This window comes from Eutrigla gurnardus, assembly GCF_963514095.1.
Source record: "Eutrigla gurnardus genome assembly, chromosome: 10".
NCBI classification, from domain to species: Eukaryota; Metazoa; Chordata; class Actinopteri; order Perciformes; family Triglidae; genus Eutrigla; species Eutrigla gurnardus.
This window is the reverse complement of record NC_139924.1, coordinates 4,603,768-4,620,637: the sequence shown is the minus strand read 5'-3', so window position 1 is coordinate 4,620,637 and position 16,870 is coordinate 4,603,768. Positions and strand designations below refer to the sequence as shown.

Sequence of the window (16,870 nt, the reverse complement as noted above, 5' to 3'; positions counted from 1 at the left end):
CAGTTAAAAAGATATAGATCATTTTGTAATGAGTCATTTACAGTACATTTACATTTACATTTACATTTAGGTCATTTAGCAGACGCTTTTGTCCAAAGCGACTTACAATAAGTACATTTGTCAAAAGAAGGAAACAAGGAAACCACAACGAATCATTGCAGTACATGCTGTAACTGAATTTAAAGAGCCTATTATGCACATATTTCAGGTTTGTATTTGTATTTGTCTACTGGAACGTTTTACATTCTTTAATGCAAAATGATAATGAATGATGAGCATGTCTTGGTCGTGTCTGTCCACATGCATCAGCAGCAGGGATGAGTGTGGATGTGCTGCTCCTCTTCAGACGCCGTGGCTGCAAACAACAAAACAACACCACTGCTATCAGACTGCTGCCCAAAATGATGGATTTCTCTGTGCTGCTGATATTCAATGTTTTTCATAGTGTATGAGACAGAATACATATAAGCGCTGCATTGAAAGCTTACTTCAGCCAAAGTCTATTATCAGCAACAGCATCGGTAAAATAGTAAAGTAGTCAAGTGTTCTGTCACACATTCTTCAGTTCATCACAAACATTCAAAATCACCACATCTGGAAATAGACTGAAGAAGGGTAAACAAACTGTAAAGTAACTAAAACTGTCAAATAAATGTAGCCTGGGGAAGTAAAAAGTACAGTATTTATTACCTCTGAGATAGAAGTATAAAGTAGCCTAAAGTGGAAATACTCATGTAAATTACAATTATTTGAGTTACTGTATATAGGTACAGTGCACCACTGCTTACTTCACCGTTACAACTTAAATTAAAAAATTAACTTTAGACCTGAGCTCTGGTTTTCTTTACAACAAGCATGGCAGTCACATATTATGCCATAGACTTTACAAACCAGCAAAACACATTTAAGGTCAGTTTGCCGAAACAGTAGTTAAGTTTTTTATTATCTTGTGTTATAGAATTACTTAGGCCCGATAGGTTTGTACTGGAATGGGTCTGTAATGATTCGAAGCAAATTAATGCCATTTCTTTACAATATGCGAGTAATAACGTGGGCTATTGCAATGTGACAATGCTGCCGCTAGAGGGCGGTAATCCATAGGTTACGCCGATTTGTAACATAGGCTATTGAAAAGAAAATCGGAGAAGAAACTGACAGACAAAATGGCTGTGTGACGAAGCTAGCTTCTTGGCTAATGTAAACATCAACCAACAGTAGACTGGAGCTGGAGCGACGATAACGTACACGAAAGCTTTTTTTCGACATTGCGAATGAGAGTGTATGTTGACACATTCACGTATCCAACCTACAGCATCTTCATTTACGTAACGTTAATTTAGCTAACCTTGTTAGCTCGACTAGCTAGGTTAGCCCTGTAATTAGCCCAGGTAAACACTGTTAGCTAGCTGTAGATTAGCTTGTGGATTTCGCTTTTTTGAGTAAACGTTGCCCTGCGAACAGACTAGTCTCCCGTTACGACAACACACACACATTTCGGAATGATGTGTGAGCAAGAGACGGACGTTGTTTTGAGAGGATATTCGGTTGTGCTAGGTTAGTGACGTTGCTGTGAGAGAAAGCTGTCAGGTTTAGCTAATGCTAACAAGTAGAGAGGTCAAACAGGAGACTCTGTTTCACCAGAACACGAAATCCCGTTGGAGCCACCCGGGTTAGACATTGTGGACCATACCGCAATAAACTTCTTTTAGCGTTTAGCCACATAAGCTGGGTCTGGTTAAAGTTACGAGTCAATTGTGTAGAAAGTTCGTCTGCGATCTTGAATGGACAATTTCATGAGCTGTCTGTTTAACAAACGACAATCCGCCGTTTCGCGCATCGTACTCACTGTTTTTGTTGTTAAAAGTTCTCTTCTTCTGGTTCCACCAGCAGTCTTTTAAACTCTGGTGAAGGATGATGAGCCAGCGGCGTGGGATCCATCTGGACCAATCAGAGCTGCTTTGCAAAAAAGGATGTGGTTTTTATGGCAACACTGGCTGGCAGGGCCTGTGCTCGAAGTGCTGGCGAGAGGAAAATCAGCGAGAAAAACAAAAACAGATTCAAGAAGACTGGGCACTTGCTGAGAGGTTTGTATGCCTCTTTTTGCCTTGTGTAGGTTATCGTTTTGTCCATCTGACAACTACTACAGTTGTACTGTCCCCCCCCCCCCCCCAGGCTGCAAAGAGAGGAAGAGGCAGAATATGCAAGCAGGCACCAGAAGGCTCAACCGCAGCCCCCCATTACACCTTTCAGCAAGTTTGAGGAAAGAAAAACAAAGGAAAAGTCCAGCAAAGTCAACACAGTCACAAAGTTTTTTACTCCGTCCACAAAAACACCATCGAGAAAAGGTATTTTCTATTGCACATCCTCTTATCATTGAGTTGACCAGTGACTGTGTCATTATCAAGTGGTCGTGATATTTATATTTATTTTGCTTAATGTACTTTGTTTGATCAAACTTTCCCCCTCCCTTTTGGGGAGCTGGTTCCGATGACCTGTTAGCCCTAACTTTGAACAACACCAGATTGAGGTCTCCAATCTTTTAGCTGTTTATGTTTTTAATTCAACCACTTGCCCAGATGTGTAGTTTGATAACCTACACGCAGGCTGGTCAAAATAAACTATTAGATTACAGCATGTGGTGTAACTACCAAATGTTGCAAGGGTTATTAGGAGAAAATGCTTTAAATGTTTGAAACGTTGATGAAAAACATCCAATATCTCCCCCCAGATGCTTCTTTTGATGCTCATTCCAGCCCAAGCCCAAGCTCCTCTACGAGCCGGCATTCCTCCGTGGACAGTGACCATGCAACACGAGAGTTCATTGATTTTCTCAAGCCTCTGAAGTCTGGCAGAGAGATCTTCAAACAGTGTCGGGCCTTCACTGAAAGCATGGTCTATAAGCGGGTGAGTTTAAGTGTATTAGCCGTCACATTTTTGTGGGTGAAATGAGCTTGTACCAACCATTTAATTCTTATGTATAAATAGTTGTGTAAATCTTGACAAAGAAACACACTTAGAAATGATTTATGCTTCAAGTATATTATACTCTCTTATATACTTATACTCTTATACTCAAAGTCATACAGCTCTCTTAGCATCTATGTGTCTACTGCTGACATTGTTCATCTGTGATCCTCCATTCGATTCCGTGATTAGGACATGGGTGCTGACGAGCTGTCGGAGTGTGTGCAGGACTTCTACCAGAATCTCTCAGACCGCCTCCACACCCAGTTCAAAGGTACTGCTTAAATCTTACCCTTTAGAAGAGTATACACAGTGAATATGACCTCACATTATACAGTGTATAATGTCTTGTCCATGTATGTCTTTGAGCTTTGTGCTTCTGTTCCTAGGTTCATCAGAACATGTAGAGAGTGTTATGGATGAAGTAGAGAAGTACATGATGACTCGTCTCTACAAGGAAGTCTTCTGTCCTGAGACCACAGATGATGAGAAGAAAGATCTGGCCATTCAGAAGAGAATCAGGCTAGTAAACCATCATGCTTAAATGTACTGCTCAAATCATCATTAGTTCCTCTGCAGTCCCTCTAAGCACATGGAAACACAATTGCTGGTACAAGAGCATCATCAGAGAGTTCCTTAGATTGTAATCGTTGTTGTGGTGTGTTACAGAGCCCTGCATTGGGTCACCATTGAGATGCTGTGTGTTCCGGTAGATGAGGAGATCGCTGAGGTGTCAGACAGTGTTGTCAAAGCCATCACAGGTAAGGCTTATTATGTTACATCATAGTGTTATCGTGGCAGTAGAGGTCCAATAAGATTTTCAGATAAAACCGTTTCTCATCTCCTCAAATCTCTGCATCATTCCAGACGTGATAGAAATGGATTCAAAGTGCGTGCCCAAGGAGAAGTTGGCGTGCATCACTCGTTGCAGCAAGCACATCTTCAACGCCATCAAAATCAGCACAAAAGAGGCTGCGTCTGCAGATGACTTCCTCCCCACACTCATCTACATTGTGCTGAAAGCAAATCCTCCACGACTGCAGTCCAACATCCAGTATATCACCCGCTTCAGCAACCCCAGCAGACTCATGACCGGGGAGGATGGTTACTACTTCACTAATCTGGTGAGGAGATTAGGACATTGAAGGCATGTGGGTGTGATTGTGTGTGTCTCTCTATCTTCTTGTTTCCACATTTTCATAGAAGATGCAGTGCTGTCAAACTGTGTGACAGATGTCTCTATTATTTTGTCCATACTACTTACAGTTTATCAAGGAGAGAAGACTCAATTGGAACAGAAACACCTCTCTGTACAAATCAATACAGTTAAAAAAATAAACCCAACAACATCCTCCAAAAAGATGCAATCCATCAAATCAACACTTCTCAAATATATTCAACAAAAACATTCTAACCTTCATGAAGGTAGAATTTCATAGTTGAGTTGCAATTAAAACAGCAGTCTCATTGAGCCTGGTGTAATGCAGCTGCAAGAATGGTTAACATTTTGTGTAACATGGCTTGTGGCTTTATGTTGAAATCCTCTTACTTCACTGCCTTGTTGTTCACTTTGGTAGCAAATTGGGAAAAGACAGATTGAGAAAAAGAAGTTACAGATAAAAAAGATAGTCAACCACAAAATGTCCTAAATTTCATGTTTTACTGAATGTCGATGAACATTCAAAGTTTGATCTTAAAAGCAATTAAATATATAAATATGCTATTGATTTTTGTCCATCACACTGACCCACTGGCACTTGTGTTGTTCCGATACCGGTACCAGAAATGCCTTCAATGCAGCCTAAAATGTTCTGTATTTTTTTTAACTGTAAATGGTCATGTTCACCACTCCAATTGTGTGTCCAACACCTTTCAAACCTGGTTGGTTGAGATGTGTCAGGTTTGTAAAAGTAAAGATGAAATACATAAAAGTGGTTGTTGAATCTGCCACAGACTGATGACATCCAGAGATTTTCTCTTTACTGAGCCTCCCTCCACATCCCCTCTCCCCAGTGCTGTGCGGTGGCTTTCATTGAGAAGCTTGATGGCCAGTCTCTGAACCTGAGCTCAGAGGAGTTTGAGCTCTACATGTCGGGCCAGGCGTCCCCACACTGGCCACCGTCCACTGGAGCTTCTTCCTCCTCCCCAGGCAGCGCGGCTCTCAGTCAGGTCCACAAACGGCTGGATCTGCTCGAAGGGCTCGGGGAAAGGCAGGACCGGGTCATGGAGAAGGCTCGCCAGCTGGAGAACGACCTCATTGACTGGACGGACGAAGTGGAGCAGAAGGTGCATAGTGTTCTGGAGAGCTTTCCACCAGAGACACAAACCCCTACTGCAACCGCAGCGAGTGGGACAACTCCTGCAGCAGCAGCAGCAGCATCAGCAGCAGCATCAGCAGCATCATCAGCAATAGACTCTGACAACGTTGAGAATGAGCACCTGCCCCCACCTCTAACACCACAAGTGTTTGCTGGTTGATGTGAAGAGCTCTGTTCAACAAGAAGTCCCTTTAGAGGCTTTACTCCGCCCACCCCCTTTTCCCTGCTGTTACATATTGCTGTCCATATGCACATACAGAAGCCATCTGATATGGATCCCATTTCCACTCCAGCCGTCTCTATTTCATCCATCCATAGTCCTAGAGGCCCTGAAAGTACACCACTCATGTCTGTACGGAAAATATAAGGCTTAATGCAAAAGAGCAGACCAAGCTCTTCCCAAACACATCCCTACGTCTCCCACAATGGCCTCGCCAGTACCTCAGTACTTCTTATTTTTCTTATTATAGTTACATGCGTGCAGACGGGATGAATCAATGTGATTTTGAAAACATGTTTCTCATAATTCGTAGCTTGTCAGACAAGGTATTTGTTATTACGTTGCAATGTCTCCAGGTGTAGATTTGCTATTGGAGCCTTACTGCCCAAGTATTATCTGATAACAATTTTCAGTCAAATGTGTTTTTTTGGGCAAGCGACATGGAGAAATCTGAATATTACAAAACTTAAGTTCCCCCTCACTAAAATAGCCTCCAGCTCATGCTGGTGATTCGTGCTGTTCACTGTCCTGCAGAGAAAGAGATGTGCATGTGTGGCGGGTGTGCATGCATGGCAAGCGTGTATGAATGTGAGCGTGTTCCACGTGGACTTGTCCTCTCGGTGGCGTGCATGGTCTCGTCTTCATGCCAGACCTCTCATTCCAGTCATAAGCTGGATGTACAAAAGTGATTTTATTTTTTTATTAGAATGACAGGCATCAATTGTTTTGGATGCAATAGGAGAAATTAATCCTGTAATATTTACAGTAGTATTCTTGTTAAAGAACATTGCTTGAAGACACATTACATGAGTTCTAAAAATGTTCATCTTTTAATTTATTAGAGGGTGTCCTAAACATATCCCACCAAAAAAAAATCAGTTTTTAGTGGATTTGGGTTTTTGATCTGACAGAGTTGTTGCATTAAGTAGATAAGAAGTCATAAGTCGGTTCTTAAGGCCGGTTGCTTTACTAACATGAAATAACCAATTTAATTTATTTTAAAGCACTTTTCTTCTGTTTGATTTTTTTCAAAAGCTCTTCATTCAGAAGTACATTTAATGAAGGAATGAATGGCTTTATTCAGTTGAGGGGATTATTGGTGAAACAGTTTTGTTTAACTGTGTGGCGGTCCTGTACTGTGGAAGAAATGTTGGGAGAGTTGGTTGTTATTCTTTGCTCATGGGCTCAGACTTCCTTATGTTGATAGATATTCTTTCTCTTATTCCTACTTGCAGCACGTATAGTCAATGTGCAGTTGCTGTCCAACTTTAGTTTGAAAAAGACTTTTAATGCAAACTTAAACAATAGCTTGAATAACTTCATATTGCACTGTATGCAGAAGCCATTTATCAGGTATTTCAAAGAAGTTTAAAACATCATCTTTGTAACCTTATAGGTTTGTTATTGTATCATATGGGAGAAAGTAACTCAATACTGTCTTTTATTTAAATGTAACTTATTGGGTCAGTATTGGTTTATTTGCTTCTATGGGTGTGTGATGATGATTAATAAAATTTGAAAATGCATGTGCACTCGTGTGCAGTTTCTGTTCATCATCCCATGACTGGACTTTTGCAAGCTATGATTAAAAACAGAGTTGGCACATGATAATGTGGTTATTTATACAGCTGTGTAATATGGTGGGAAATGAGAAGATCATTCTTAAAGTTTGACAAAATCTAACAATTCTGGAATTCATGAGTCATTTTCCCCCGTGGATGTTCATGTTTTTAATTTAATTATGTTGTGAATGTATTCTTTTCTTTGAGATTTGGTGTATCATCAAGAATAATCTAAACGTTACAATCTAAAGAGGTAGGAAGCAGATGATTAAGATGATGATAATTCAAAATTGACAAAGCTTTATACAAACTCATTACAGTACTTAGTTAGCATTAGTCTGTCTGGCTTTGACACATTTAGTGGGTATCCTCTAAAGTTGTTCTCTTTAGTATTAAATGTACTGTTCCTCTAGCTGTCAAGTACAAATATAATTGTGTACTAAAATGGAAAAGACATACACTTGTAGATAATATGGATTATTTAAAATAACCATTTATTTAGTCCTTTTTAAAACACAATATTTTAATTCCTACTTTCCTTTTTTATTTCTTAATGAAAATCAGGGTGTGGTATTTTCACTTCCCTTTGTTTTTCACTAAATTTTCCAGGGTTGAGATCAACCCCAGATGGGGTCATGGAACTTAAATGAAGAAACAGCTGTTCACATAATTTTCATTCATTTTGATGATGGTCCCGTAATTTGTCCTGCCCGTCCAATTCTTGTCAACTTCTCCCCGAAACCCCCGTCGCTTAAATCAACTTACTTCAGAAATGAAAGCAGTGTTTTTGAAAAAGGGGATATCCCCTATGATGTGTTTCACTTCCCTCCCTGTTAGCAATAAAAGAATCTCCCTCAGTCTCTGTTTCTGACCAGCAATCAAAATGCATACAGCCATATCCCTCCTTGGTGAGTTTTATTCAGTTAATTTGCAATATCTCAGACATTCAATGCTGTCTTTAAGATATTACCTTCCTTTCGTTTCCCTCATACTGGTTTGTTTACCCTTCTCAGTTCTTTCAGCACTACTGCAGCTTGTAGTACCTGAGGGTATGTACCGAATATTCTTTTCCATAAACTCTTGATTGGAGCAACTTTACCTAACAAAGTGTTAACATATGTACTATACTGTATCAATATAATCAATATGTATATTTTAGCTTGACATTATGAGAGTTTAAGTAGATTAATGAAGCATCAACATCCATAACCAAAGCAGCACATATATATGATTTGGATTCTTTTGAAGTTTTCCTTCTGAGCAACCCCATATGTGTCTCCATAGTTGCCCATGTGGCCTCGTTCAGAGCTGTTGTGGAGATGGTGTCGGGGGATTCGAGGATCTTCTCTGGAGAGGCTGTCCGGCTCAAATGCAGTATTCCTGATGTCCGCAGGTCCTCCTGGGGTTACCTGTGGTTCAGGGGGTCTGAGCTGCTCCCACAGTTTGGGGAGCATCTCACTCTGTGGAACACCAAAGTTCAGGAGGGTGGGACATTTTCCTGCAAGGGAGTGAGGGACACGGTAGTGGGAGAAACAGAGACCCTCCAGAGTCTGCCTGTGGAGATCAACGTGGATGGTACGGTCCTGTTTGTCAGTATTTCATTAGAAACATGTCCGACTCCTTTCTTCCTCTTTTCCTTACTTCTGCTACTCTTGTTAACACTGAAAGTTGGGAAACGCTGTGAGTGTTTGGTTTTAGAAATCATGAGTCATTTGAATGTTTTCATCACATCTCTGCGTCAAACGTGCTGCGATTGGTCGGATTGAATCCTGTGGATCTCCATATCAGACCACAGGGTGTTGTGTTGTGTGCGTCCAATGTAACTTTCTTCTTTGTAATCTTTGTTTAGGAGGGTGGGCTATCCTGCAAGTCCCACCTCATCCCGGCCTCGTCAGTGACACCTTGAAGGTCACATGTCGCGTCCGAGGTACACCTCCACTTCATGAGGTGATTCTGTACAAAGACGGTGTCGAGGTCATGAGACAAAATGGCTTCAACCCACATTTCAACCTGAGCAACTTGACCCTCGAGGACCAGGGAATGTATTCCTGTCGGGCTTCCTGGGACGCAGGCAGGCGAACACACTCTGTGATTTCAGCTGCAGCTTCTGTCCAGGTCTCAGGTGGGTTTGGATACTATGTTGCATAAACTGAGTTTAGTTGTGGTTGCACAACTTAAAAAGAATAATTACACATTTTGGAAAATGTACTTATTCACTTTCTTGTCGAGAGTTAGTGAGTACCTCAATGTATACTTACTTTATATTAGCATAATAATCTGTCCACAAGTACAAAAAGACAATTCAGTTGCTGCGTGTTGGACTATTTCTCGGCACTACGACAACCCAGCCAAGATATGCTTCATATTTAACCACCTGGAAAACCACTAACTGTTGTTTTTACACCTACACTGAATGCTACAGCCAGTAGCCAGTTAGCTACATATTAGCTAGCTATTTAACAGATATCTGCTATACAGAAAATATAGTATAGTGTATCAATGACAAATAATAATCAATCTTTCTCATAGTTCCAAAATGTCAATCTACTCTGCTTTAAGTAGGATTTAGCACAGTATTTGAATGCATCAGTAATTAATTTTTTCCTTCTGTGGTTTTATTTCAGAGGTTCTGTCGGAGCCACTTTTGGAGATAGATGCGAACAATAATCTGATTCCAGTAGACAAGATGAGACTCATCTGCCACCTCCAATACAACCTCCCTGCTCCTGCCCCTCCAATAAACTACTATTTCTACAAGAATAACAACCGACTAGGAACAGCAACCTCGGAGAACTTTGATCTGGTCAAACGGACTCCAGGCCGATACAGCTGCAGGGCCAAGGTGCCCACGCTGGGCATCTCCAGGTGGAGTCAACCCAAAACCTTTGGTCAATTGACAGGTACTTAGAAATAAATGCAACCTGCTGTGTGTCCTTCACTAAGTTTAAACCCTAATCCTCTTCCTGAATTGTCAAAACTGTGAATCATTGCGCAGCAGTTGCGCAACTTCTGAGGTCAACTTGTCTCTGACCCAATAGGAGCAGGGACGGTGATGCCTCCAACTCTTCATCCTACAGACCCATGGCCTTTAGCTCCCCCAATCTCAGCCCAAGACCTACCTCCTGCATCTGAGCCAACAGGAGTGTGGCCCTCCCCTCACCCATCCACGGCAACTACTTTTATTCAGCCTGCTGAAGTGAGCATCCAATCCTCAAATCCTACCCTAAAGCCTTCGCAGCCAGCGCCAAGCACTTTGCTCTCTACGCACCAGCCTCTCAATCAATCTGAATCTGAGGAATCTGGTGACATGTCTGGAGAATCAGGTGACATGTCTGGAGAATCTGGTGACATGCCGTGGTCCTAGGGTGAAACATCATAAATCACAGACCATTGCAGAAATGATGCTAAATCAGAGTAATATTGTGCGTCCACTACATCTTTAGCTGTTTGGTATCAACCATAGGTTTGGTTCCATTGTGCTCTCAGTGCAGACTTTTTATATGATTCATTGTGTCATATTGATTTTTTTCCCATTACAAAGTGTCAACTTCATGACGTCATCTGTACAAAACTAACTGAATCAGTAATGTTTGGAATAATAACTAATGCCATATTGGTTACATTAATAAAGCATTTCACAGTATGTACGACTGGGTTTTATTGGGTGAACTCTTTTTACATTACTGCTTACATAATAGATGTGTTGGTAATAACATGAACAATCGATATACAGTAAGAATAAAAACAAATACAGCCATAGGTCACAGTGATATTCTTTGTATACTAAACTTTTTGTCCCATTTTTTTCCAACTTTATATAGATAGCCATAGGCTCACTGAGAGTGTAGCTAGACAGGAAGCAGAGGCCAGAGGGTGACCAAGACAGAACAAAGTAGTGAAGGAACTTCTTCGTGAGGGTTGGACTCAGGGTCATGTCGTTTAACTGAGGGCAAACCTGCAGATAGACCGTCAATAATAAACACTTCAGGCAAAGTATTTTGTGCAGGGCTTGGGTACTCAAAAAACAAGAAAAAGTCTGAGTTTTATATAGATAGGTTTCCTATATATATATATATATATATAATATATAAGATAATATAATTTACCAGTAGTAAAGAAGACTTTTCCTTTTATTCAATAGGTACAATAATAAGTACAGTGATAACACAATAAACATGATCTTGATAGTGCCAATAGTGTAGCACCACCAGTATGAGTCCTTTTCAGGGACCAGGTTGGAACATCCATTCGGAGATGTTTTCAGGAGGGCATCAGGGTTTGTCTGAGTAAAGCAGGAACCCAGAGAAGATGCTGTCATCCTCACTGCTGGCGTACGCCCCATTCCAGTCTCTGAACGTCTCCATCCACACCTGATCCCCCGCCGCCAGCCGCAGCACCACAAGAGTGGACGCCTGGTCGATGTCTTGACCGTACAGAGAGTCTCGCGTCCGTACCCGCCGTGACCCGTTCACTACAAGTGTGGCTCGCAGTGGCTGATTACGTACAGTGATGTGGAAGGAGAAGACGTAAACCCCAGCGTGGACGCATGTGAAGCTGTTGGAAGTGGCGTTGAAGTGGTTCTCTTCGTTGTAGAAGACTTTGTCGAAGCGGATCGGGGAGCCAGAGGGAGGGAAGGACTTCCTTGGAGAGATGCCTACACTGAAGGCTGAGCGTTTCTGGAGAAACACCGATCCCTTTGCTCCTCTGAATCCACGAATGCCCCGCTCACCTCTCGTCCCAGGGTAACCCCTGTCCCCTTTTTGCCCAGGCACCCCTCTTATACCTTCTGGTCCCTGAGGCCCTCTAAACCCTGGTTCTCCTTGTGGGCCAGGAGGTCCCTGATCCCCTCGGATGCCCACAGGACCTGGGGAACCATGCCTCCCATTCATTCCTGGAATGCCCATCCCTCCTGGAATGCCAGGAGACCCAGTATCCCCTCGCTCACCTTTCTGAACTCTCTCCCCGAACATGCCACACTCCCCCATATCCCCCTTGTCACCTTTAGGACCCATCTCAACGGCCACTCCTGGAGGTCCAGCTGTTCCCTCTTTTCCTGGTTCTCCTTTTTCACCAGCATTCCCATTCTGGCCAGGTTCCCCTTTCCCCCCACCTTCACCTTTGACACCTTGTAACCCTATTTCACCTTTCTCACCTTTGGAGCCAGCATCACCTGCAAGGTAAGGGGAAGTGCGTCAGGACTGCTGAAGTCTGGAAACAATATAAAACAATTCAAGAATCACCTGATGTTGTCACCTTTTTGTCCTGGTTTCCCTGAGACTCCTGGTGGCCCACCTGTCCCACTGCTTCCTCTGTCACCTTTAGCTCCTGAATGGATTCAATTAACAATATCCAGGGAATATGAATATCTTTAACGTGTACTAGAAGGAGAACAATACAGTATATGTCACCTCTGTATAATGGGTCCCTGGAATTTGCGCATGGGCCTACTTTTTGTCCTGCATTCTGCATTCTTACAATAAAGGATACAATATTTGTAATGTTAAGTGTATTTAACCTTATTATACTCACCTTTGTCTCCTCTTAACCCCATAGGGCCACTCATTCCCGGTGGTCCAGGTAAACCAGCTGCTCCCGTAAGGCCTCTTTCACCTGGTGGCCCTTGATAAACAAACACAGGCAAAGTTCAAAGTGCTGAAACAAAATTAAACAAAAAATAAGTTTCTTTGTTGCACGTTATCAGTGTATTTAATACCTGCCAGGCCTCTGCCTCCCTTTGGCCCCCTGGGGCCTCTCTCAGGTGGACAGCACTCACAGAAGTTAAAGTAGCACTCGTTGTAATCTAGAGTGTAATTCTCAGGACCAACACCGGGGGGCTCGGTGCGCTCTGTGTTATACTGCGGTGGGGGCTTCACAGGGTTAGCACTGGGCGGTATCTTGAGAGTCTTGGGGATGCTGGTGGTCACGGGGCTGTGCCCGGTGGTCTGAGGGACGGGCTTCTTGGTGTACTGGTACTTTGGCTTCTGTGTGGTTTTAGCTTCAGCGCAGGACGCCACACTGAGTGTAACCACAACTACAGCCACGAGGGCCGACTGACAGGAGATCATCCTCATGGTTGATCTGAGAACAGATGAGTTCATAGGTTACATGACTCTCTTCTTCTGTTCGTCTGCACTTGTTTCATTTTCAATCCACTTTTAAGATGAGAGGTTAAAAAAAGCATGCACTGATAAGCAGTTCACTGTTGCAAAACAGAACTTTCTTTCCATTCATCTACCAGCATTTTCATTATTGTTATACAGTTCTGATTCTTCTCTGGATCCACTATCAACCGCCACTTTGTTTCTCAGTCATGTGTGATTGTGGCTCGATAAGTCTGCAGTTTTGACCATTCAAAGCTGATTTTGTGTTTGTTTATCCTCAAATTAAATACTATGTTTAACTGTTATGGATATCTGCATGTTCATCATCGACATAAAGCTCCTACACTCCTCAACTTATATATGCCCATAGATATGGGCCCTTCTTTACATATAATTCTATTATTTTAAAAGGAACCCCATCATTCTCATGTCATGACATTCAACTTTCTGTTCAAAATATATAACTTAGCAAAATTGATGAGACTCACCCAGTAATGCATAGGTGTTATGGTCATTTATCCTCTCTAGCGGTGGCTTGGAGGCAGCACCAGGAGCTCCAGGTCTCTGTGATGTCTCTGCGAGGCTCAGGTGAAAGAACATCCACACCAATGAGGGTGTTTGCTGGAAGCACAGGGGGAGGTCTAAAATCCAACTGGCCGGCTGGAGCCAACCCAAGGAGAACCAATGTGCTGCGGTCCATTCTCTGTACCCCTGTTGTGTAGAAAGGTGCTTTTGTGACACGGGATACAGTACCCACCAGGAGCATTCCCTCGCTGCGAGCTAGGCAAGGAGCAAAGGCCGTGGGGCAATGGGTCACCTGATATGGGAGGCATTCCTCCAACATCCAACCTACTACCAAGGCTCTTACAGCGGGACAAAGCCAAGCAAAGAGGGTTGTGTGACAGAGGCCGGGGCACCACAACAGTCTTTTTTCAAGCGTAGATTTGGAAAGGATTCTGCAAGAGCAGAGCTTACATATGTAGTGCCACTCAGTTGCAAGGTGACGTTTGAGAGCACACTCAATGGCAATATCGGCAGCAATTCATTTAAAATGACTTCCTACTAGATCTGCAAACGGGCGTGCAACACAGGGAGCTCAGTATTTACAATCCACTGCTACTTGGTGAACATCCAAAAGAAAGTTTTAGCCTAAAGAGCTCCGATAATCTCCTCACTCAACAGTTGCTAAAACCTGAGCTGTTTGTCAAAGGAACCAGCTTATCTCCTTCAAATCAATGCAGCTGCCATGCATGCCTGGTCACTGTGAACGACTTTCTGCACATGAGCCCTCAAGACTGCTGGCAGCTACATTTGCTAACTATGATTCATACTGTGTTGCTGCACAATGATTCATTCTTGGGGTGTAACAAGATAGCATCGGGTCTTTGTAGAAAAGTGTTTTCCTGGTCACTGTGAAGTCGAAACTCTCGACTGGCCAGTGACTGTTTGAGCAGTGGACATGCCTCAGTTGTCAAAGACCTCACGTCCTCAGAGGGATCTATGACCAGCTGTGAGTGAGCAGGAAGAAGGGAAATGAAATTTGGGAAACAGAGAGGGGGTGAGGGCTACTACATAGGAGAAGATTGTGCTTATTTAAACCATTTTTATCTTCTCATGTCTACTTTTCCTTACCTTCTCACCTCCATTTACATGCTCTTCGTCTCCATCCTTCCCAGCAGCTCAGGTGAAGTGTCCCTGACTTGCCCCTCCACAAAAGACAAAAAGATAGAGTGTAAGATACGCAGCTGAGTCCTGAGAGAGGGTTCCCTCTGGGGTTCTCCTTGCCCGACCCCGACCCCGTCGTCTCTCAGCTCCATTCAGACCACACAGCGGTCAGCTTACAGCGTCCGGCTGCTCACAAAGGACCCAGGTGCCACGTAGCTGTCCGTTGATTTAACACGGGCACCGGCCCTGCCCTCAGCCTCCATCCACACACACTGTGAAGCGAGGGATAAGGTGAGTTAACTTACTCAACGGATGCAGCCAAGCAGAGAGAGGACCAGGGACGACTTGGATGGATGGAGGCGTATTGCCTTACATTAACCCCATTCATGTAAAGGAGATGTTGAAGTTGCAGTGAATGTGTATAGAGAGGGTGAGAGTGACACAAGACGATACAGACTTGTTTAGTAACCAACACAGCAACCAGCCCCTCAATTGTTCCAGTAATAACACGTCCATAGTCAGTGGTTTGTTCTTTACTGTGGGATCTTATCAAAGAACATCTAGATCCTGCAGAATAAGCAGCTAATGACTTTGGCAAGAGTTCTGCTGGCAGCGAAGACACATCTCATGTGGTCAGACTACAAAAACACTTTCTCCTGGCACACTTTGCCCGATCAGCCTCTCTGATGGCAGGGATTGGTTTCCAAAGCACTCCAAGTTGGTTGTGGAAACATGATGGCTTTTTACTCAAGAAAAATGCTGTTCGAACAGGCACCAGACCAGACCAGGATATTAGAAATGGAAAAGAGATCTGTGATTTTTTTCTGATTATATTATTTGATGTTGTCTTTGAGTGAATGTTTGGGCTTGTTGTATTTTGTTTGTTATTAATTCATTGAGTTGCTATCTTAGCTTACTTGGCATCGAGCTTCAAAACAATAGTTGGACATTTTTCGATTTTCTTCCCAAGAACTATAGATGAAAAGATTAATACGGCTCTCATATTTGTCTGTAAATATGAAGCTACAGCCAGCAGCTGGTTAGCTTATTTTAGCAACAAGACTGTTATAATGACTTTTTTCATGATTTTTATCAACATACTATAATATGACTTTTTTCATGATTTTTATCGATATAATATGACTTTTTTCATGATTATACTATACTATCACTTTTTTCATATTTTTTTTCGATATTATAGTGTGACTTTTTAATTATTTTTATCATACTATAATGTTGAAGAAAAGTGATGAAAAAAGTAATAATTTAGTATGTCAAAAAAGTCATATAAAATGTCATTTAAAAGTTGCCCTATAGTATGTCCTAAAAAAGACACAGACAAATCAAAATATCATAAAATAATGATATATAATTCTGTTTTTAAAATGTCACAAAGGAGACAACAAAACTCTGTTTCACTTGTACCTTGGTCTTTTGACACTATCATTCTTGGTACCTTGTCAAACATTCCTTCACAGCAGCTTGAACACATTAATGGAAATGTCCATCTTTTAATGACAATACTGCACCGTTCTCTAATGTACCACAGTATACAGAAGCAGATACTCTTAACTAGAGAATTCTGTATATTTTACTTGTGCAAAGAACAGGATTATTGTCATCACATCTGTAACATTGGATTTATACCTCTACTAGACCACTTGGTGGCAGACTTGTGTTTTAACTTTAACTAGAAGGCATTATTTGTCATCCAGATGGTGATGAAGATACTGATACTGAAGTAGGAGCACAACAATCCCGTCTCTTTATTAAGCTTTTCTTTACAAACCTTTACTTTAATGCACCAAACGTGTGTTCATTTGAAGAGGAAGTCCATTGACTATGTGGTTGTTTGGATACAGCTGTGGTTTAACGCTGGGCTCCGCTTTTTATCTGGCCAGCCACTCCTAAACGTATATTGACTGAATCATAACTCAGATATACTGTGCAGCTGGCAGCTGTGTCAGGAAGGGAATTCTTCCTCCATCTTTGATCAACAAAGATTGCCAATAATTGCACAATCACTCTAAATGCCATCAC

The 16,870-nt window shown here is 42.2% G+C and overlaps 3 protein-coding genes across 6 annotated transcripts; 2 read left to right on the top strand and 1 right to left on the bottom strand.

Moving 5' to 3' along the window:
* Positions 1–1,126: 1,126 nt before the first annotated feature.
* On the top strand, positions 1,127–7,005 carry rabgef1l (RAB guanine nucleotide exchange factor (GEF) 1, like). 4 transcript variants are annotated; one of them, XM_084019806.1, is made up of 9 exons: positions 1,127–1,279; positions 1,888–2,084; positions 2,173–2,345; positions 2,729–2,904; positions 3,157–3,238; positions 3,354–3,486; positions 3,634–3,725; positions 3,832–4,088; positions 4,978–7,005. In XM_084019806.1, the coding sequence occupies exons 2-9, from the start codon at positions 1,912–1,914 to the stop codon at positions 5,440–5,442; spliced, it is 1,551 nt and encodes a 516-aa protein (XP_083875932.1). In that variant the 5' UTR covers positions 1,127–1,279; positions 1,888–1,911; the 3' UTR covers positions 5,443–7,005. The 4 variants fall into 4 exon arrangements, with proteins under 4 accessions (XP_083875932.1, XP_083875933.1, XP_083875934.1 ...); XM_084019807.1 differs by having other exon boundaries at positions 1,130–1,279; positions 1,891–2,084; XM_084019808.1 differs by having other exon boundaries at positions 1,153–1,241.
* Positions 7,006–7,890: 885 nt separating this feature from the next.
* Positions 7,891–10,707, top strand: LOC311020283 (high affinity immunoglobulin gamma Fc receptor I-like). Its single transcript, XM_084020249.1, has 6 exons — positions 7,891–7,972; positions 8,078–8,113; positions 8,349–8,639; positions 8,914–9,186; positions 9,689–9,964; positions 10,103–10,707. The coding sequence occupies exons 1-6, from the start codon at positions 7,948–7,950 to the stop codon at positions 10,426–10,428; spliced, it is 1,227 nt and encodes a 408-aa protein (XP_083876375.1). The 5' UTR covers positions 7,891–7,947; the 3' UTR covers positions 10,429–10,707.
* A 289-nt stretch (positions 10,708–10,996) lies between these two features.
* otol1b (otolin 1b) lies at positions 10,997–14,859 on the bottom strand. The gene is made up of 6 exons (XM_084020248.1): positions 14,798–14,859; positions 13,654–13,876; positions 12,778–13,142; positions 12,594–12,683; positions 12,318–12,389; positions 10,997–12,234 (listed from the first exon to the last, which is right to left on the bottom strand). The coding sequence occupies exons 3-6, from the start codon at positions 13,133–13,135 to the stop codon at positions 11,336–11,338; spliced, it is 1,419 nt and encodes a 472-aa protein (XP_083876374.1). The 5' UTR covers positions 13,136–13,142; positions 13,654–13,876; positions 14,798–14,859; the 3' UTR covers positions 10,997–11,335.
* Between the last annotated feature and the right edge of the window lie 2,011 nt (positions 14,860–16,870).